The sequence below is a fragment of the Apus apus genome, chromosome 5, assembly GCF_020740795.1.
Source record: "Apus apus isolate bApuApu2 chromosome 5, bApuApu2.pri.cur, whole genome shotgun sequence".
In the NCBI taxonomy this organism is placed as follows: domain Eukaryota; kingdom Metazoa; phylum Chordata; class Aves; order Apodiformes; family Apodidae; genus Apus; species Apus apus.
Genome location: NC_067286.1, coordinates 59198097 through 59221746, shown reverse-complemented (window position 1 = coordinate 59221746; position 23650 = coordinate 59198097). Strand labels below are relative to the sequence as shown.

At 42.6% G+C, this 23650-nt stretch overlaps 1 protein-coding gene across 1 annotated transcript in view; it reads right to left on the bottom strand.

The window, feature by feature from the left end:
* The window catches only part of KCNH5 (potassium voltage-gated channel subfamily H member 5), a 156897-nt gene extending 133886 nt beyond the window's left edge, over positions 1-23011 (bottom strand). The window contains exons 1-4 of the mRNA XM_051621122.1: positions 22939-23011; positions 11007-11130; positions 4992-5098; positions 472-600 (exon numbers count right to left, since the gene is read on the bottom strand). Of these exons, the coding sequence (XP_051477082.1) occupies positions 472-600; positions 4992-5098; positions 11007-11130; positions 22939-23011 (433 nt within the window). The remainder of the gene's footprint in view (positions 1-471; positions 601-4991; positions 5099-11006; positions 11131-22938) is intronic.
* Between the last annotated feature and the right edge of the window lie 639 nt (positions 23012-23650).

The following is a 23650-nucleotide window of genomic DNA, read 5'->3' as shown; positions in this document are numbered from 1 at the left end:
CAGAAGCTGTTAAATAAAAAGTACAATGTCCACTACCATGCAGCCATCATTACCAGCCAGTACCAAAAGACTCAAATGGGCTATTTCTTTTGCATTTCATCTCCAAGAGTGAAGAAGATACCAATCCCTTAGGAGAAACTATTAAAATGGCTCAAAAACTACATAATATTTAACAAATGCCAGCTAAAGGATAAAAAATAAAACAAAAGAAAACAGAAAATAGTGAAATTATAATGAGAATGGAAGGTTTGTTACTCTGGCAAAACGTTGTTAGGAGCTTTCCACTCACGGTGACTTATATTTCATTTTTAAGCAATAACTTAGAAGATCAGCAGCACAAGTCTGATAGGTCACAAAACATTTCCTGAATTCAAGACACAGACCACAGGAGTGACACGTCTCTGTCACAGGGCCAAACTCAAGCATGTACTTTATCATTTACCAAAGAAAAATACTGCATTTCGTATTTACCTTTTGTTGAATCATCTTCAATTGGTTGTTTGAACAAAGTGATATCCTTAAAAGTGCACAGGAACAAAACCACTTTTTCATGTTCATTTCTTATGGGTGCAATTTGCATGTAGAACCAAACTGGGGTTCCTGAAGCAAAGAAAAAAGGTGACATTGTACTGTGGTGTAGCAAACTTTCACCAGCCTATACATACACTGTTTCATCATTTATATGTTATTATAAAACACATGTTGTTTAGGATCATATATAGATATTTCTGCATCTTCCAGATCTTTAGTTTTACCTCTGCAGAGGAAAAAAACATATTCCTATTTTACAGATTCATTAAAATTGGGAAATGTTATCAATTCAATTAGCCAACAAGCAAATTCAGGAGGCTTTAGAAAACTCCATTCTGAAACAAAATATTTGATTCTTCCTCTTTTTCTATTTTTTTCCCAGCATGTCTCACAAATTTAGTGTCTGCAGGATAGGCAGGTAAGAAAAAATAGATGGATGGTATCTTTGATTCCTTCCTCATATAATGTGGAGCTATGAAATTTAAAACTTATTGGAGTATACTGTCAAAGGCTCCAAATTTGATGCTACTCCATTATTTAAGAGGACCTAAGTTCATCCAGACACAGAGTGTAAATGTCCTATCAGGACAAATCAGGAGATTCAAATTCCCTCCTGTGTTTCAGGTCATACCCTCCACCTCCTCACTGTCCAGCTCAGTGGAACACTCTCCCAGTGCAGTTATCTCTATTTAGCCTTTGAAATAAACAGAAAATACTTCTTAAACCTTACCACTCATCAAATAAACAGCCAATAAAACACCCACTGTGTTTTAGCGTGGCTGCTCAGGAGCTGAAACTGGTCTTGTCTCTTCCTAGGCTGACATGCACATGGCAATCCTGTATGTACACACAGGTCTGCTCTGTAAGGGGCAAAATCCTAAATGACCTGAAGCAATTCACTTTAAGAAAACTCCTTTTCACCTGCAAGGACAGCCGTGGCAGAGATGTTTTCCATCCAGCAAAGCTCCATGCCCACAGATGTGTCCCCCTCCTTCCCCAATTTGCACCTCCGTGCACTGCACTATAAATGCCTTCACAGCCAGCTAATTACCTTTGGGATTTGATGTGCTTTCAGCCAGTTGACATAACGTCTTTTCTTCTGAGCTGCCTCAATACCAGCCTGAGAGCTAACACATTGAGACAAGACATTTGCCCATTGTCTTCCCACAGGCACCACTACCCCTGCCCACACCCCCACCCCCCAAATCTCCTCTAATGCACCAGGGCTAGGAGCTGTGCCAGGAACTGCAGGAGAGATGCCCAGAGGGCAACAAAACCCATTTGGACTAGGACTGCTGTGGGGAAGGTTAAAATCCACAAGGGTTCATGACAAAATTCCGCATTGCTGAACTGGGATTAAACCAGTAACTCACTAGCAGTAAATTGTAGAAGTGGGAGAGACGGGGGATTGCTTTTTATGATCATTCCAAAGCCATTATGCTGATTACTTGATTATCTTAATTGCTAACCCAAGACAAAAGACTTTTTTCATAACTTCTAAAACAGAGAGCTGCAGCTCTCTGGAGTAATACTGTACTTGTACTTACACCTGGCACCTCACTGGCACCCTTTGAAGAGCTCTGAAAATAGGGAGGCAAAAGAACCTGTCCAACAGCATGGAAAGAAATCAAAGTCAGAGGCAAGATGGCTACTGTTATAGAAGAAGCAATCTCGGCAAAAGCAAAGAAGTTTCCTGATTATTACTCTCTATTTTTATATTTATTTATTTATTTATTTATTTTTATATATATATTTATATACATATTTATATATATATATATATATATATATATGCGCATACCTAACACGGCTGCTGAATAGTTGGGTGGGTGCTGCTGAGGACTATATAAGGAGGGTGTGCAATAAAGCAGAAAAAAAGTTGTAGCAAGCTCTCAGGTCTGAATCAGAAACCTGCTCACTTGGTAAAAATGCCACAGGGGCATAAAGTCAGCAGTCATATGGATGCTGCCGGAGAATGTCAGCTCTTAAAAGATCATCTCTGTGGCAAAGGAAAAAAGGATGGGAAAGCAGCCTGAAAAACCTCAAAATCTCCCTCTGGCGAAGCATAAGGGTGAGAAAGAAGGTCGTGCCACGTAATCAAAAGTACATGGTACCTCCAGTTTGAAAATGTGGGTGGGTGGGAGGGTGCTCTGAGAGCACTGCAAGCTTCCTGCAGGAGAAGGGAAACAGTCAGGGTCTCTGCAGGGTATAAACCCAAGCCCTTTCACAGAGTAACTATATTTTGCAGAAATATATTAATTTATACCAACAGATCCTATTCTTTATTTCTTTATCTGCTCCAGTATTCAACCTGAATGATAAGGAGGATAAGCAGGCAGGTTCTTGAAGAACCTTCTTCAACAAGGCTCAGAGCATGACAAATGGAAGCAACCTCTGAGCAAACCAGATGCTGAACTGGAGGCAAAAGATGAGCCTAATAGTGTTAGGAAGAGGTTGAGGTTCTGGGCTTTGGGTGATAGAGGAGAAAGCTGGCAAGTGATGTTATGGATGGGAACTGACTGAAGCCTGAAAAGAAACAGGAGGAATTTTCCATTAAGTCCTTGCATAATCCTGCGTAACTTATGGAAAATATAGGCTTGGAGATCTGGGTAAAGGTGAAGATTTTGTTAACGCAACTGTAGCTCAATAAATCTCTGAGGTCTCATCAAGCTCCAGCAGGCAATCCACAACCCCAAGCAAAAAGTACCTGGCTTGTTACAGAAAAGTGCAAGCGAAGGCTTCCCTCGTTTAAATAAAATAGAAAGGAATTTAGTTCATGCTAGGGAAGGAGCTTCCAGCCCAGGTAATAAGAGAAGCCAGGGTCAGGGAGAGCACTGGGTCTGGGCAATCCTCTTTGGAAATCACATGGACACAGGGCACAAGTCTGTCCTGGGAAATGTTCCTAATGTGAGGGAACATCCAGGTGACCTGCACAGGAAACAGGCAGAGAAGCAGAAAATCTACAGAACAGACACATCCATATGCTGAGGAACTGAAAAGAGGTCATTTGAAGGGCTCTCCTAAGCACCTACAGAAACAGCTGGACTTCAGTCGCTCCTGCTTCTCCTTTTAATTAAAAAGTATTGGCTAAAATGCTCTGAAGCAGGCAGAGACAGAGAAATCTAAACACACTTCCTACTGTTTAAGTGCACACAGAGGAAAATCTAGTCTAAAAAGGGGAAGCAGAAATAAATCATAATATATTTGAGTTTGTTTCAAGGAGATGAAGTATCTGGGTTGCTCCCTTCAATGTCATGAAAGGTTTATGTTAGTTTGCAGTGAAATGGGGCAGTCAGGCACAGTCAACTCTTTCTCAAGGCTCATCATCACCTTCCTTCAGCCACAACCTTCCCTCCAGCCTGAACCCAGCAAGGTGCTCCACGCCAGCACCAAAGTCCACCTGGGGGCTAACCCTGCCTCAACTACTGGGCTGCAGGCAGCTGAGCCAGGAGGAAAGGTCCCCAGCCAAACTGGAGCTGCAGTCTGTAGTGGGCACAGAAAGCCAAATCCAAGAAAATACCTCTCTCAAGATTGCTCTTGCTTTGTGTTAGACTTGGCCACCGACCCAGTCAACTAGACTTGGTCTGCTCATTGTAGAGAAACCAGCTGTTCTGAAGTGCATTTCATCTGACAGTTTTGGATTCTTCCCTTGGGAAGATGGCCTGTGCCAGTGGAGGAGGCTGCTCCTCTCCATTGACAACAGCAAGAACTTCAATCACCAGCCCAGGAGAGACGTCCACAGTGCACAAGCCCAGCACGAGACCACACAACAGCACAGGTTTTGCTTAGTATGTGCTATAGTGTTGATAAGCCAGAAGTGCAACCCCCATACATGGCAGGACATAAAATGTGACTGGAATGACTCATGGTTAAGACAAACTGAAGGAAATTGTCCCTGGTTTTGGCAACCTCCTTTAAACCTAATGCCACCAAGAAGAAAGGACTTAGGTCCTACATCTTATTAAGTTACACAATTCTCTGGTTTTCTAATTAATCCCTGGGTTAGGCACCTAATTCAGTACTCTCACTGGAGCTCATACATGTTGGTTTACACGTGGCAAGAGGCACTGCTGGGATCATCCACTCACAGCAACCAGGGTCTGGGTTCTCACTTGTGGAGACATGGGAGTGCTTCCTGAGGGATGTGGGGAACCTCATTCAGGGTTTCTTTTCACTTAACCCAGTCAGTTTCCCTTGAGGGAAACAATCCTTAAAACTAAACATATTTTGGAAAGAAGGAGCCAGACTAGAGACAGCAGGGAACAACTATCCTCGGAAATCTGAACACTCGTCCTGGAAAAAAAGCTTGTTTCTTGAGCTGTGGTGACCAAAACTCTTGTGTCTTCCCCAAATCTTGCCCCAGATTTACCAATATGTCAAAATTAAGAATTATTTTAGTCTATTATTATACTTTAAACATGAATCATCACTCCCAACAACATACACAAACATATACATACTGTTTTTCTTGTAGAGGAGAATTTCAAAGCAGTTTGACTCATAGTTGTCAAAAGTCTGTCTGACTTTTTCAATGGTCTTCTTGTCTGTCAGTTCACCATACATAAAACTGAAAAAGAAAAAATGTTTCTCTTTTTCTTGGCAAGGAACAACTTTGTTACAGTCACCTTCAATGGGGTAAGCCTTGGAGATGCTATTAACTGTCATTTAGCAAAGTTCAATTATGATTTACACTTCATTTAAATATTTAATGTCACAAGGAAAACTACAATAGTAAGTAACCATGACCACCTTTTTACTGGAAATGATGGCAAATAAATCTACTGAAATGTTTCATTACTGCTTTTCTGACCAGATCTTTAAGGATATGTGGTTAGAAAAAGAGAGTTAAAATGTAATTTTAACTTTGCTATTTCTTGCCACTTGACCATCCCATCTTTGCATTCTTTTCCATGTGAGACTTTCAGCTGGTGTAAGCAAACCCAACCCCCTGACCTTACTTTGGAAAGCCTTTGTAAGGAAACAGCCAGGCTTTCATTGTCATTCTTCCCTGGATTAAAAATAAACGAAGACCACTCTGTGTAACTTTCCAATTACACAACTGAAGGGAAATGGAACATGGGATAAAAGCTTTCAGACACTTGGATGAATATACTTTTAATTGATTAGACTTTTTTTTTTTTTCTCCCCCGTTTTCTTTGTTCACAGTTTGAGCTTCAGCTGAAACCTACAACAGAAAACCCTGAGGATATGAAAGAGAAAAGCTATCAGTGCCTCTGTGGTTTCAATGCAGCTTCTCTTTTATTGATCAACAGACCTCCAAAGGTTCAATAAACATTTATTTTATGCCTACTGTTCTGAAAGAAACAATAAAACAGCACAGTGGTTAGTGACTCGGCAAGCATTAAAACACTCAATGAAGGCCAGACTATGAATCTTTTCCTTACACAGCCAACCCAGGGAGGTAATGGGGGTGAGCCCAGAATAAGGTGCTGCCCAGCTTGGTTGCAGGAGGCAGATGCAGGGCATCAGAGTGACTGCACCATCAGTATGTCACTGCAGGAGCTTCTTCACGGGTAACACAAGGAGAGCTATAGATAAATAACATGTCATAACTGTTACCTTTGGGACAACAATGGCCAGACACCACTACAGCAACTGACGCCAGGAAAAGGTTTCACCAGGGCATGAGGCTTCATTAAGGTACTGCTCATCATTAACCTACATGGCCCTCTCCAGGAAATGCCTGATGCTCATTTTCAAAGGACCTGCCATTATTTCCTGAGTTCAGCTTATAACCTTTTATACATTTATGCGAGAGATGAGTTTGATTTTATTTTTTTTTTAATCTATGCCTTTATTAATGCACTGATGAGGCAAGGCAGATTGCTCTCCTGTCTGCAAGACAAAATAAGAACTGGTATTTTTCACACAGCCTGTCGTGCAGTTCAGTAGTGGGTTGTGTTTTCTTCTTATCTTGAGATTTTAAACAATGTTTCTCTTGCTTTCCTGAAGGAAAAAATAATGAGAATTTGTAAAACTGTTTGACTTTACATGGCCTATAATACAGAAAGATGTCATTAATTAGTGTTAAAATGACAAATAGTATTTGGCGTTCAGAGTGGCGGATGATATCAGTTAGCACTGCTGAATACAATCAATCAACTTTATGTTTTTAATTAAAGGCAGCTTATTATTGCAGTAAACCTGTAATACTCAAATCCTATAGTTTTCACATATAAAGAGATATTTTAAAGGCTTGAGAAATAATACAAACTTTTTTCAGAAGGCGATTTTTAACAGCACCAAAGAAACTTCACACAGCCACTCACTGTGTAAGTTATATAAGATCTTTGCTTACCACAGGTTTAACTTAATTTAGTCTGTCCTATTTTGTACACATGGAGAGACTCCTACTTCTTCAGTCAATCACTCTGTCTTTTTCTGCCTCATGTTTTTTGTTATTTAGTGCTTGTTGAGTGCCTTCAGTGCAAACTGTACAAGACATAAATATCAAAACCACCCTGCTACTGGGAATCTTACTACCTAGAAAATAGACTTATCAAAGAGAAACAAGACTTACTGAAATACTCAGAGAAAGGCACAATTTTAGATAATTCCCCCATCTCTGAAACACACCATTTGTCATTTAAGATGCCTGGGCTCTGTCTCCCTTTGAAAGCATCCCTTGGCACAGAAAAGCCCTGTCTGAAGCTTTGTAACATTCTTCTGTCCTTTGTCAGGATCCAGAGCAGCAGCATCAGAACAGCTCCAGGTCTGTGGTGCGTGCCAGGGCAGTATTTAACAGCTGTTTGTGAGGAATTATCCAGGATAGAGAACAGGTGAAGCACAGAAGGAATATGATCCTGCATCCAATTTACAGCTCTCATCCAAAAGCGCTGGATGAAAAGGCATCAATTACAATGGACAAACATCTACCCAGGAGGAACAGCAAATACAGACACACATCAATAGCTTCAAAACTTTGCAAGTTAAAGAGCAGGCACTGTTTCTAAGCAGAACGAGTGCAGCTCCCTGGGTCCCACCGGTGTGCTCAGCAGGGTTTCTTTGCACAGCTTCAGCAGTGCAGGGAGGCCTTCTCACGTACACAAAAAGCAGGTCATGGAAGTGACATCCCAGTATCAAATCTAACTTCTTTCAAGTCCAGCACGCTGTATGCACCATGAAAAATGCCCTTTCTTTGAACACATTGGGAATTTTGCCATTAGCTTCACTGGCACCAAGATTTCACTCACAGACTTTTTTTAACCCTCAAAACAAGGGAGAGCAGAGATGCTGCAAGTGTTTAGGTGGAAACATTAACTGTAAACAACTTCTTCAGCAAGGACATCCAATTCCATGCCCTGTACAGCTGGAACTAGGTCTAGGAGCAGGTTCCCAGTTTGAGAACAAAACCAGCAACCAGCTAATCCGAACCCAGCACAAGGCTCTCAGATGCAAAGAAAGATAAGCAAAGCCTGGAGCAAACACCAAGTGTAAAATGCCAGGGTAGGTCTACTAACCAGCCACCCAAAGGGTGCCTGCTCTTCCAAAGGCTTTATGAAAATACAGAGCTTAACTGATAAGCAACAATTTTAAAAAACACCAATATTCCAATATTAAACAGGGTCTTCATGTTTATAACTGTTTATTCTTTCAGTGTATTCATGAAGACACATACATTGTCATGATTGGGGGCAACTGGGCATGACACAAGTGTTCTTCCTGAATGCTGGATGATCTATTGGTACACTTCCAGACAGGGAATTTGCATGGATAATTAAAGGCTAAAGGTGTCACAACTGCAGATGCCCTGCTCCTTCTGGACCCTCAGCTCAGTTTCATTTGGCACAGCAATGCTTCACCAGCACACAAGTTCTTCCACCTAAAAATCTCGTGCAGTTTAGCACTCACTTGTACCAATTATTATACATATCATCCCCAGATGCACATGTAACTTTGGGTGCCACATACACCCAGAAAGAATACACTTTTGTTTCCCATCACACAATATTCATGTAGCCTGACCCCTGGGTACTCTGTGCCTTTTATGTAGTGCCCATGAAACAAGGGAGACTGGCACTGGTACTGAGGTATTTCTAACTGATTTTCCTGCCGATGGGCACATTGTTGCTGGTTAAAAAGATGAGAGAAGTCCAGAAATCAAAGGAATTACTGGCTTGTCAGATGTCTAACTCATTGCCTGACCTGGAACAAAAATCATTTGTACCTCCATTGTCCTCAGTTTGTCCACCCCCGTGATCAGTATCAGGCCATACCACCTGAGATGGGATGTAATGATGACACTTGAGCAGCCCCCGTGTAGGGTATGGGATGGGACAGACAGAAAGAGGATATAGTGAATACTGGCTGGACTACACAGGAGAAAATCAGGGGTGAAAGCTGATTTCAAGGCATTGTGTCTTAAGGTAGGTGCAAAGGGACCAAATGTTGCTAAATTTATAAATTATCACAGTCATGATCAGTAACAACAGTAACTCAAAGCAGGGCTAGGTTTACATTGTTTCTACTTCTTTTTCTTTGGATGGATTTTTGGCACTAAAAAAACCTGTAAAAACAGACCCTTCCAGAACTTTTCATAAAGGTGTGGCACCATAGCACTCTTATTCCAGAGCACTTGCCTTAGACCAGTAAACCAAATACAAAGCAATTTTTATGTATGATGCAACATAATATGGGCATAAGGTGACAAATCTGGACTGAGAGTCTGACTCAGAAAATAAAATATATATTAGGCCCAGATATCAAAAAACCTCCAATGACATTCTACTGAGTAAGCCCAAGCAGATGTACTGTTGGCCTTCAAGGCTATTTTCCATTCCATACAGTGGCATAGCTCTTCATTAGAGAGCAACTCCAAAGATATTGCTGTGGAAGGCTACACGCTGCATGTCAGACCATGTCAAAAACCTCCCCAGCTCTCCTTTAATCTGCAAAGACAGGGATGTCTCCTAAGAAGCAGCAAACATCACACTGCATATATAACTCTGCCAGCTAAGACCCAGACACAAAAGAAGCACTAGCCACGCCTTGAGTGTAGAGAGGCCTCTTCAAAATCTACAGATGGATGTAACAAATAATGATAAAAGAAAAACTCTGCTACCATTTCCATTTTCCACAATAATTCCTCCTTGAATTTGAATCTCTATGATTCACCTGTATGATCTACTTGAACATGGTCAAAACAGGATCCTTACAAATGGTAACTAGAGCCCACCACATTCACAAAAAGCACTCAGATGGAATAACCTTTTGGTCCCCTCCGCATCTGAGGCACAGGGGAATTATTATCAGAGTGGTATTGCTAAACCTTTACTTCCCCAACATTTTCCTACAATCTCATTCTGTATTTGTACTTATTTTAACATACACAGACTTTGCTGGCTCACAGCAAACTTACACAGTTCAATATGCAGAATGGCAGCTGCAATAAAGCTGTTTCTTTCAGCCTTGCTGAGTATATCAAGTCTGTTGCTGCTGCGTGAATGAATATTTCATTTCAGCAGCACGTGTGCACCTCTTCTCCATGCCCCTTTAGAGGACACCTGGCTGCACAGAGCAACCCTGGACCCCCAAGGCTTCCTTCCCTTTGGACCCCCAAGGCTTCCTCCCCATCCTGGCAGATGAAAGAAGCAATCCCACATCAGGATGTGTTGCTTTTTGGAGTAAGTGATGATGGACACCCCAGGACAGGCTCGCTGCCTGCCCTGCTCCTGCTGGCTGAACCATCAGCGTTTGGCAGGACCTACCTTCAAAAAATCCCAGCTGTAGATAGGCAGCCCCCTCTTCCCAGCACCCCGGAGCTGGTCAGTCCCTAAACATTTGAGAATACCTACACAAACTTCTATCTCACCCGTTCCTCAGTGCCTCCAACCCTCATTTACTTTGCTCACACACATGCATTAGGGATTCAGTCTTTCTCCAAAGCATCTCCTTTTAAAGGATACAGCAGACAAGACACAGATGCATGTCTAACCATAAATCACAGCTGCCTGCTCCTGAAAGACCACCCACAAAAGGAAAAAGCCATAAAGCTGCAACGCTTCAAGTAAATGTATCTTCAGCTTCATCACTCTCAGGGGAATAAAGATGCAGTTTGCACATCACTGTGCTCTGTGTACGTGTGTAGTACCAGGGAACAATATTGGCTACAGAATAGCCCATCACCTCCTGGCATGATAACAGGAAAATGAACAAAAATCTGGTAGAAAAAAGCCTTTGAAATATATTACTTAAGAACCCACTTTCTTTATTGGATCATTAGCTAGAGTACATCTGTACTTATATTAGTATTATTACGGATTATATATTTCAAAGTGTTTTACCACATCCTGGAGAAGTTACTGGTTTCATTTATTTAAAGCCTGTTCCAACAGTTTATAAAAAAAACAGGCATTTCTTACATCAATCTTTTCTTTTTCCAAAAGCTCATTGCTCTTCCCAGTAAATTATCATTTCTATAGTGGATTGAGTGGCATGGACCAGAGCCTGCATACCTGCAAGTGCTGCTCTTCTGCATGACGTCAGCTCGATGATATCCAGAGAGTTTACAAAAACCGTCATTACTATAAACTACGGGCCAGTCCACAATCTGGGCATTTCCCAACAGAAAACTGGATTCTGAAAAGAGAAAGGAAAAAAAGAGAGAAAGGGCTGTTGTCAGTGGTAAAGTACATTTAAAACCTCCATGTGTTACACAGCAGATGCAGAGTTATTCATGATAGTAACTTCTGTTACTAAATTTCTGAGGGAACTGAAATCAAAACAGGCATCAGAAAAGAAATCGTGATGAAACAAATGACTCCCAGCAACATAAGTAGCTTCTTGCACCCCAAAATACTGATATAAGCACCAATGCTGTAACGATTTAGAAAGGATTTATTCATTCACAACATCTAGGTACCACGTTTGATTTTCTTTTTGTATGTATCTTGAAATCAACCTTAAATTAACATGCAAACTGCGTTTTAAATGCTGAAACGTATGTATGCCAAACACTGGTGATGACTCTCTCGTTTAAGACAAGGAAATGTTTTCTCCTGGCAGGTCTATTTTTCAGGACACAGTCAGCATTCCTGGGATGAGGGACAGAGAGTGCCAGGAGGCAGTGGGGAGGGACAAGATGTGCCCATGGCATCTTGTGATGTACCACAAGCCACATCACGCCTGGGAGTGCAAACATGAAGTGACCCACATGGAAATTTGGCATGATCGGAGGACTGAGGAGCACCAAAGGGACTTACATGTTAAAATAACACAAAACAGGTATTGAATTTGTGTGGCAGTCTATTAAAAAGGCAAATAGGTGGATTTGGCTCATCCTAGGAGCATGCATCCATTGCTGTAAAAACAAAATACAGGCAGGGAGTGTTGCTCAGAGGCTGAACTCAGGTTTCAATATCTCTTCAGTCATCTGTTCTCTCAGACAGTGCCTACAGTTTATACGCACGGACTGGCACCAACACATCATGAGTTAGTCCTAAAATAGTTTTATTCACTAGTTTGGAAAGATTCTTCCATCCCTGCTTTTAGCAAGGCATTTCTGAAGCAGGAGATACCCATTTTGCTTAAACACAATGTTGTGGGATTTTGTGTTCATCAACACTGTAAACATTCCTGATTCTGTTTCAGAATTTTCTCACTTCATAGACGTTCTCAAATTGTAGTCTGTGATGATCTTCAGAGTTTTCTTTATTTTTCCTGTTAGTTTTCTATTTCATTTTGACTGCAGCTATGGAGCCAACTGGTCCCATTCACTGATGCTAAAAATCTATCAAAACAATCACTGCTGTATAGAAACTATAGGAAACACTCCTTTCAGCAGTTCTTGGGGAAAAAAAAATAAGGAGATTTTTACAAATTTTCTTTGTATTAGCCAATGACTTATAGACATATACTCAGGTGCACACGTTCATTTTCACATAAAAGTGACACTGTTTGCATGAGCTACACACACCCTTCTCAGAGTATTTAAAACTGTGACTGGATTGTACATTATGCAAACATTATTCTGTTGAACAAGGAAAATGTATCAAAAAAAAAAAAACCAACAAATCCAGTATTTCTTTCTTTTCCTTGTATAGGCATAAGTTTGGAAAAAAATAATCTGGAGATTATTGGATTTTCTACAGAAAAGCAGATTAAAAACTACTTAAAAGCCAACCAGCATGACAAATGGAAGTTTAGATTTTGTGAAACCTAACACTTTTAAGCTCAAAGAATTTCTTTGAATCCATCACAAATATTCTTAAGCCTAAAGGCCAACTTTAAAAATTTGCTTTCTCACCCCAAGGGAGATGCCTTTGCTACAAGCCGCAGGAGTCATGGAGTAAAGATGGAGCATTACAACCAGGGACTCAGCCCAGCTTTCCTCAGCAGACACTAACCCAGGGGACATCCCAACCCCTTGGAAACCCAAAGGTTCACTGGAGCTCATCCCATTATACTGATGTCCCCCAACACTTTCCATCTTCTCCAGTCTGGAAAAGGGGAGTCACCACCAGCCCCAAAACCTGTAGCAGCCACCCTATCAACACCATATCCCAGCAGCTAGAGAGGATGAAAGGATCAGCAATTCTTAATTTCCCATCCCACAGGGAAATAACCAATATTACAAGTCCTCTGGTTAGATGTGGAGAGAGATTTCTTCATGGGATTATTTTTTGCCAAGGTTTGGCTCATCTATTTAGATCCATTGGGCACAACCTGGATAATGAGAGACTGCAACACCGAACACCAAACTCCCTCATGGATACAGTGCACATCTGGATACCCTCCAGAGGACCACAGTCTCAAAGCAGATAACCCTGCTTCAAAGCCTCCCTGACTGACAGACATAATTTTGGTTGTGTATTCCCACCACATATCTGTTTCAGGACGCAGAGTAAACAGCAGAAGATAATGTGGTTCAGCATTTAATGGTTGTCTTCTATGGGTGTTATACTTCTTTGCACCTGAGGATCTCAAAACACTTACTAAGGGATTCACTAAACTGATCTCTAGAAACTTGGCAGGGAAAAAACAAAGCCAAACTATTGATCCAATAGGAAGACAACTGTGGAGCTTCCAGGTGTTTCTCCTCTGAGTTCTCTGCTGTGACTCCTTGTATCTTCTCTAACTTGTCTCTGTTTTGGAGCCAAATCTTGGTCAGCAATAGAGACTTTCAAGTTCACTCCTGATCCTCCCCTTCCCGTGATGGCCCACACTTCACCCTGGTTAGGTCCTAACAAAACTTTTTTTAATGAACCAAAGGACTTTTACACAACCAATCTTTTCTAAAGTACGGGCATGAAGCCTGCAAAGCCACACACCAAGGATTGCCCCCTAGGGCATGTGCCTGTGGAAGACAGATCCAAGTTCAAACCCCTTCATGGCAGAGGCAAGCTCTCCTTGCCTGCTCTAGTCTTCAACAGATAAGACTGGTGTTTTGCACCTTCTTCAGAAGAAAAAAAAAGAAAGAGGAGCAAACAAAAGGTCTGAAAATCGCAAGGTGATGAGCACAGCAAGGACACCAGCACTGGGATGTCCACAGTTGTCTTTCTGTTGGATTCAATAAACAGGAGCTATATTTTGCAAGCTAGTTTTTTTAAGAATGTTATATTGGAGGCATTCCCAAGGATAATTATGTCTCAACAGAGTTTAGCTACTACTAACTGGATAACACCAATTCAGGCACTTACAGCTACACCAGAACACCTGAATTTACTCAGTTTTTAGGTATACCATGACTTCACTAAAAGAACAGTATCTCAGCAGGGATTGCCAAGGATAGCCAAAGTTATGGATGGCAAAGCATAAATACTGCTTGCATTCTGCAGTATGACACTAGAAACTAAACCTTTTGCAATATCTGTGCTGTGGTCCAGAAAGGAAAGTCTCATACCTCCATGTACAGCAGCATCCAATCTCACAAGTATTTTACTATGGAGGCTGGGAACTTCTCCCCTGGTCCAATAGACACTGGCCATTGCTGAAAGCAGGACAGTAAATCAGAGGGACCAAAGATCTGATCCAGCACATGAAACTATGCAGTTGTGATCCAGATTACCAGGTGGTGGTATCTCATACCCTGAAATTATTAACTAACTTCAAAACCTACATGATGATTATCCTGAAATGTCTGATAATACATTTATCCTTGTTTGGATTTCTCCAATGCACTGAAAATGTATTTCCACTTTTTTCTGTGAGTTAAAAGTAAATTTTTATTATTTCTAAGGTTTTCTTGATGCCATTGTCTCCACTGATCATTCTCCCCACCCACCCCCTTTTCTGATATCTTGCAGAGAGCCCAAATCACAAATGTGCAGGTTGTGTAAGTGCACATCTAAACAGTCTGCCTGTAAGAGAGTGGGGAAGCAGGGCTCAGCCAGCAGACTCACCTGTTTCAGAGTTGCTAGATTCCTCTTAGGAAGTCAAGAAGCTTTTTATTAACAAATATAACTCTCCTAGTTACAAGGTTTAATACTGATGGCATGGAATTGGGGTATGAGAGGCATACAGTTAGCAAAACTTCAGGTTGGAAAACACAATTGAGGAAAACAAGTGTTAAAGGTGCTGTGTTTGCTGTTGCTGTGCTTCTATTTTGTAAAAAGGCTTTTGTATAAAGGCAGCCTATGCTGTAGAGCAGCAAGCCTTTAAGCTTACTCTATCTTGCAGTGGCTAGTACTCAACACAGCACTGAGCCTTGATTTGTTTGTGTTGGTAGTTTGTTCATTTGTTTGGTTTTGTTTTAAAAAAAAAAAAGACCATGGTGTGCAAGCAAATTTTTTTAACCAACAAAATGCCCAAAGCGCTGTAAAATTCATGTTATGCAATGACAGGAGAGCAAGAACAGCTAAATCATTCCAGGAGATATGCTTAGCCAAGTGAGAAACATTGGCACCAATCATATTTTCTCTAGAATGCTTGGGTACCACTTGTAACCAAAATTTACTTTAAATCACCACTTTGGAATTCCATCTCATGCCAAGAAAACAGGCAACAATCACCACTGAAATGATGCTTTGAAAAAAAACAAACTGAAGTAGTAGCAGAATACAAGTAATAATCATTATAATAATAATTATAAAAAGAAGCAGCATTTCCATCTAGGAATAAACTCCTAACTGTGCAACTTTGCACAGAGCTGTCCTTCAGAATTACTGCTCTTCCATTGCAGAGCAAATGCAGCCCCGACCTGACAGGATCTGTGAAACGTCTGGAATTTGCCTTTTTTACTAATGCTGCCTTGTAAGAGCCCCAAACCACTTAAAAGTGCTCTCAGCTGACTCCCCTTGCAGCTACACGGGGTCAGCTTATTGCTGCAGTCTTGTTTAGACCATCTTGGGAAACTCAGGGGGCTCCTCCGTGTATGTTGAGGAGGTGAGTCCTAAAAAATGTCCTCCTTTTCTATTTTCTTTTAGCTCTCCTGAGCAAGTCTTGACTCTGACCACAGGTATTTGTACTGGTGGCGTTTGCAGTGATTCCAACCACATGCTCAAGGTGTATTGCATCCACAGAGAATACAACAAAAAGCCCTAAACCCTTCTGGAGGGCACTGCCCTCTGAAATCAGCCTCCACAGGCACCACCAGCCTTCCAGCTCTGAGCTCTGCAGTCAAACACTGTGCTTGAAGCAGGAATCTCCACCAGCACTTTGTACTCCTTACTATAAAACCACATTGTTGTTTTCTAACAAAGCTATTATTTCCCCAGTGTTTTAAAGCATGCAAAACATTGGTGTCATCCAATTTATCCAGCACATTAAGCACTGCCTGCCTGAAAAAAAAATTCTCAAAGGACTAACTCTTTACATCAACTTCTGTAACAATGTTGTTTTTATTTAATACTCATATTATGGAAATGCAAAGGGGGCTGAACCCAGAGCAAGATGCCACCATATCAGCTATGCTAAAAAGATCTATTTGCTGCCCCAAATAAGTGCTCCTCAAATAAAACAAAAGATAAATAATCCAGCATTGGCTGAAATATTAAATCCAAGTGTAAGTCAGTTAGCTGGAAACACAGTAGCTTTTAGCAATTTAGCAAGTGAGCTCAAGAAGAAAGATTAGACTCTGCCTGGAATTTACCTTCTGAAAACTTTATAAATTTAACTTTAACCACTCTGAATGTGAAAGCCCACAAGCAGCACAGTCCCCTCCCTTTATTGTGGTACAACATCATTGACCCCAGGAAGTTTTGAGTCAAGAAGGACAAGAGAATTGTCTGCAAAATAGTATTTCATGCAATTCTGATTGCAGTTTCTCCCACACACATTCATTTATCCTAGAGTTAAACTAAACCTCACCTATGCAGGTTATCTCCTAAATGCCACCACTGAATCTGTTCTCTATTAAAATTATGCAGAACACAACACAGATGTATCCAGAATAATTTTAAACTGGAGCGAGCTGTAGCTCTAACTCAAAGCACACAGGCACCCTCGGGGAGCAACTAAAAATCACATTTCTAGCTTTATAATAATAAGAGAGCTTGCTTCACGTTCCCAGACGAGAAAATTGTGGTAGCAGTAGTTGTTCAGACACGGGGGACCTCCTCTTGCCAGCGCTCAGCCCAAAGCTAGTCCTGGCTGCCGTTTGAGAGACCCTGGCTGTACCTCAAAAAAACCTGTTTTGGCAGGGAATCACCAGCCTCTCCCTTCTTTGTGCAAGTGGCTGGAGCAAAACTCTCAACAGGACGGGTCCAGCCCAGCTCCATGGAGAGTCTCTACAGGGCCGTTCCCAACTGGCAGCCAGACTCCCACCCGCTGCCACCCACGGGTGCAGGATCAGGCCCTGGCTATCTGGGTTACCCAGGGCTCGGCACTGAAAATAGCCAGTCACCGAGTGTGCTGATTAAACAAGTATTAGAGTTTATTTTTATTCTATTTTCTGAAAAGTGGATCATTAGAGTGCTAACTCCAAAATCTTCTTGTACTACTTAATTTTATCAAACCAGAAAATATGATTCCCTTTCCGGAAGAATAACTTAAAATCCCAGTTAACCACCAAACAGTTCCCTGTTAAACAGGCTAATTAAATGTATTTCCACAGCTCACTTAACATCCTGAAATTATTCTTTGCCTGTATAATCCTTCCAACAGCAATTTAAAAACTGGCTGTTTACTCTAAAAAAATCAATAATTTCATGTTTCTCTTCTCTCGCAAATTTAAACATTAACCTGGGAATGCAACAACTCTTGCAGTGACCTCTTGTGGCAAGTGCTCGGCAGAGCTCCAGCCTCCCCCAGAAGAGAAGAACCAGGTCTCTCTCATGGCTCTATCCCACTGCCCCATCCCACCGATAGCCACATGCACAGAAAGAAATATAAGTAAGAGAAGACCCACAGTTTACAAGGCAGCTGATGAGACCTCAAGGAAATCCAGCAATTCTTTTAGCTCATATCGCATTCTTTGAATTTCTAAATTCATAAAACTGTATATAGCTGCCCTAACCATTTTTTGGTTGATTGTTGTTGTGGTTGTTTGGTTGTTTTTTTTTTTTAAATATGCATGATATAAACAATTTTAAATGTAAAAGTCGCCCAATTTCAGCAGCAGATATGCTTAATCTTTCTGTCTTCAGCAAACCAAAGAAAACCCTAATCACATCAGCTCCTTGGTCACCACTTCAGTAACTTCTCCATAGTCAACTGAACTGGAGGATGGAAAATTTTACCCCCCAATTTAGTGTCTTTATGTAGAGATTTAGGGAAAAGCTGAGGTCTGTATTTTTTTCACTGTAAACTTGAAATAACTTGCTTTAAAGAACTTTCTCTCTGCAGCCCATGCAAGTTATTTCAGATCAGATGAAAATGCAGCTTGTTTTCATCCCGGGGAGAGTAGCCTTTGTGTCCCATGTCCCATGAGGACAGTGAGGTTTTGTCACCCTGCCTGTAAGACATCAGGTGCACTACATGGGCTAGAAAGGACAAGAGAGAAAACAGACACTTATTTTATCTATAATGCCAGTGTAATAAAAATGAAAAAGGTGTCTCAGTGCTACAAAGAAGACACTCATTTCCCTTCCTGGGTAACCTGCCCTGACACCCCAGTTACATGTAAACAGGGCTGATCCTTTCACCCACCAAAGTCACAGGGACCCAGCAGGGTGTAAACCTCTGTGTGAAGGGACTGCTTTGTAGGAACGTGGTAGAATGCTGAAGAAGGCCAGGAATTAAATGCTGGCTTCATGAAAGCTCCTGGTAAAATCCGTGTGTGAGCCCTACAGAGCCTACACTTCAGCCTGAGTGTCAAAATACACTCATGAAAGACCTGAAAGACCTATTTTCCCAAGGAAGCTTCTAAGAGTTATTGCAACGGAAACAATAACCAATAATGATGACGCTTATCACATAGATGAGGCTATATATAGCCTTTCACTAAATTAAGCCCCTCTTCCCATCTGTTAGCACTCTTTATTGAATATTGCTGCAGTCCCAGAGTTAACCTTTTGCCATACTCATATTCTACCATAACAGCGCATTGTGGTATTAAACTTAATGCTTTTGCTGCCAGAATATGTGAAGGGTGAAGATGGACACCCTAGACAGACACACTTCTCTGTCCCCATGTGTGTGGCTCAGCTTGCCAGATCACTCTGCACAGCAACCAGTTCCATGAAGCCCAGCCCTGCTCTAGACACTTCCTCAATTTCATACCCGTTGGATCTCCACAATGCTGAGCCGAGGTCAGTATCAGCAGGAACTCTGAATGTACTGAAGAAGTAACCAATAATATTAGTAATAATGAGCACAGACTGCTGAGAACATCTTAGGAAAGAACACTGCCCTAAGGAAGACCCTTATTAAAAGTCCAAAATACTAATGGCAGCAAAAGGCAGTCACCTTAATGTGACTTTCACATTTTTCAATTCAGCAAAACACCTGGTGTCCTTAAGATCCAGGGCAAGGCAGTTGCAAGATCATATCAATCTTTATCAGCCTCAGATAAAACTCCATGTATTATAACTGTGTTTTAAAAGAAAGAAAAATAAATTTTAAAATGGCAGAGCACGCACTGAGATTACCCTGAAGACAGGTCTGTGTGTCCTGAGGGTTTGTCCCTTCCTACCAACCACAGCAGTTGGTCTAACAACAGACCCCACATAATCCTGCAGGCTTTGTCTCTCCCCGAGTGGAGCTCAGCTGTGGTGTGGGCAAAGAACCACAACGCAATTTAGAGGTCACCATCCACCACAAAACACTTTGGGAACCACCTGCAACCTGCTGGTGTCCGAAAAGCAAAGTATGCTGCTCCTCTAAAACACTTCACAAGCTCCAAGGTGTAAAGTTACCTCCAAAAAAGAGGTTCCCAGGGCAAAGGGGCACCTTGGGTCGCATTGCTTTGGCAGTTGCTCCATCCGTCCCAAACACATTGGCTGGGAAAGCAACATCCAGCTCAGCAGCCCAGAAATCCCACCCCTCCATACAGAGGGCAGAAGAGCCAGGGCCACCCCATTCCTTTCTAGACGGCTCTTTGATGCTTTGCCCACAACTCACCATGAGAGCTTCTCCCACAGTTCTAATCTGTTTCATTAGCCAAAGCTGGGACGAAAAAGAAAGGTTTGCCACATTCCCAAACAGAAAATGCATAAATAATGCTGAAAACAGAAGATATGATTGCTTTCACACCAGGCTGGCCACAACACTTAGTCTGCGCTCTGTGTTCCGACGAAGCCATTTCTGACTTTCCACATTTTAAGATTACTGCAATTTTGTCTATAAATTTTGTTACTCAAATCCATCTCTGGCAACTCTTGAGTAATTTGTCTCCACACACACTTCATTTTGAAACCACTGCTTCCATATCACCTGAAGAAGAGCTTATCTGTCAAAACACCTAATTTTTCTAGTCGTATCTATTGCCTAGAAGGAGACACTACTTGTATCTTCAAACCTCCTTCTGGCTGTTAAGAAGATTTAAAGTCAAGAACAGAGATTGCATAAGTGTGAGAAATCTCAAAAGAGGGTGTTCTTTAACCAAGAAAGGTGACAGAAGGGCTTTTTTTGAGGATGTTGAATATGTATTTAAAAGAAAAAAAAAAAACAGAAAAAAAAAAACACAATCAGTCATTTCTTCATCCCATTCCTCAATTTGTCAATGAAAAATCTCTCAGAAACTGGAATATTCAAGTATGAAACCAAAACCCAGCATAAAGTCAGGAAACCAAATCCTTGCCTTCTACCAAGCATTGGCAGGAGATACTTGAACCAGTAATACCCAACTGGATACCATTGAGATTGGGTGAAGTAGGGCTGAATCCAATAAAAATTACTATTTCTATAAAGGGCAAATAAGCTTGTGTCCTGGATGACAAAAATAAAAATTAATTCATTTTTCAGGGCACAACACTTATGTGAGTTAAAATCAAATTCCCAATCCACTTTTCACTTTGTTTAAAAACAAATTCCCAATCCACTTCTCACTTCATTTTCCAGAAGGGCAGAGTTGCCTCTGTAGCATCATGCTTAGGCATCATCAGTGGCAAACAAAAGCAGAATGAACGAGCAGATCAGCATGATTTATGCTTCCAAATTAGTCTAGGTTAAAAACTGGAGTGGGATACATGCTTTAAAGCATATTGCTGAAAAGCTTTCTGAGCTTTTCCAGTTTTTGACATCTCAAAGCCTTGCTGAGCTTTCACCAAGGAGGACATGTAATTTAATTAGAGCACAATACAAAAGCATGGCAATCCCAAACCATGTTCCTAGCCCGGCTACCAACTTGCTGCATGACTTTGGGAAAACAGCTGTGACACCTCGAGCTCTGTTTACACCACAGTTCTAAGACCAGGTTGGGAATGCCTATGTGTGTGTGTGTCCTCTTCCACACGGAGCTGTGAAGTGTAATTAAATCCCACCAAGCACTTTGAAATTGTCAGAGGGAAAGCGCTGTATTAACCCCTATTAATTAAGCTTGCATTTAATATTCTGGTAAATAAATACACTATTGCAGGAAGCCAGCTCAGTGATTATGCAGCTACAGAGCTTGAGTCAGCTGCCAACAACAGAGCTGACACAGGCAACAGGAGAAAGAGGAAGCCCCCCAGAAAACAGTTGACAGGTTAATACAAGGCTAGCATTTTAACATAAAAATATTTTAAAACAAATTCTAGGTCCTCATCCCACTCCTGCTCCCAGGGAAGTCATTTAGTCACTCATTCACTACCTGCCATCAAAATCAACTTCAAGCCAGCACACCAGACCACGTTGGTATGAATGTGAGGTAAATCCAGAATCGTGCAAGAGAAAGGTGGAAGGGAACACTTTTCAGCAGGATTTCACACCACATTAGTGTCTTGATTAATAACACATGTGGCAACTTTTCTCAATGCCTGGCTCTGCCCACCTTTCCTCTTGACACCTCCAGAGGCTTTGGCATGGCAGGGTCACCCTAAACTTGAGCTGTCCAAGGAGACATCTTTTACCAGATGCATAGCTGAGGTTTCTCACTGGACATCACTTGTGCAAACACTCACAGGTCTCAGTAGCTACATGCCAGCACAATGACCACATGAAAAAAAAAAAGGAACGTAACTAGCACAAGACTTGCCTAAAGCTGCAGCATCTACGTTAACACACCTAGAGAAATGGTGGTTTGCAACAACATTGTAACTTCAATGGAGCTGTATACAGCACTCTTGGTCGGTGCTTTGCACTGGATTGAAAGGGTAAAATTAACTCCAGCAGCAGGAATAATTTGATGGCCATGCAGTCTTGAACCAGTCCTGTAAACCTTCACCTAAAAGAGGAGCTGTAGATGAGCAGCTGCAGAGAGTTCTTTACATATTTGCTCAGCCACGGGATTACCACCGTGCAAATCAGTCACTCCCTCATCCTCTTTCCCGGTACCTTTGCCACAGACTTTCAAGTGTCACAGAACTGCAAAGACTTTGAAACCCTGGATGAAAACAGTCACAAGCCTAATTATTAGAGAACTAAAGAACAAGAAGAAGGGGGGAAAAAAAAAAAAAAAGACCTGACAAGCAGAGAGGATATTAGAAATGTAAATGATGACTACTTATTTTCACAAGTGGCTCACAAAAAAAAAAAAAAAAAAAAAACACACAAAAAAAAACATAAAAAAGCTACAAATTCATAGTACCGATAACGATGTAAGAAGTGAGGGGGGACAGGGAAAGGACCGCGGAGGGCAGGCTCCAGGGGAGCCCGGCGGGGCACAGCAGCCCCTCGCCCCCGTTCCTTGAAGGAGCCGCTTGGGCACAGCCCCGACAGCGGGGCAGAGGGCGCGGCGGGCGGAGGGATGGAGGGATGGATGGATGGATGGATGGAGGGATGGGTGGATGGAGGGATGGGTGGATGGATGGAGGGATGGGTGGAGGGATGGAGGGATGGGTGGAGGGATGGAGGGATGGATGGAGGGATGGAGGGATGGATGGAGGGATGGAGGGATGGATGCATAGGTGGATGGACGGAGGGGTCTCTCACCGCTTGATCGCCGGACAATGTTCTCCAGGAAGGTGTTCTGCGGTGCCACCAGCCCTCTCTTGCCCCCCGGCATCCTGCAGCGCCGGGCTCGGGGGCCGGGGGTGCGCGGCGGCGGCGGCGGCGGCGGGGGGGGGGGGGCCGGCGGCGGCTGGTGCGCCCGGTACCCGTGAGTCGCGCAGGGGCGGCCGCGGCCGCTCATGGTAGTGGCGCCCCCGCGGCGGCTGCAGCGCGGACTGGGGCCCCGCACCGCGCACCGCGCCGCCGCCCGCCCCTGCGCCTGCGCGGCCGCCCCGCCGCCGAGCCCCGCCGGGGCCGCCCCGGGACGGGGAGGGGGGGGGGGAGGGAGGGGGACGAGGGGGGGGCGGAGCGGCGCGGAGGGCAGCGGAGCGGTGCGGAGAGGAGCCCGGTAGGGATGCGCGGCGGAGACACCGCGGGTCGCGCCCGGATCGTGCTCCGCTGAGCATCGTCCCCGGCGGTCCCCGAGTCGGGCTCTTCGGGAGACCCCTTGGAAGTTTTGCCCTGTCCCCCTGAGTGAAACAAACAAACAAACAAACAAAAAAACAAACAAACCCACCCGAACCCATTTTAAACGTAACCCTAACATTTGCATCCTTACAATGATTGCTTGTTTTTTAAGGACGGCATCCCCATGTTCTCCGCGGCTGGGCTTGGGGGTAAAGGGACCGCGAAACGCTCTGTGGCATAAGTGGAA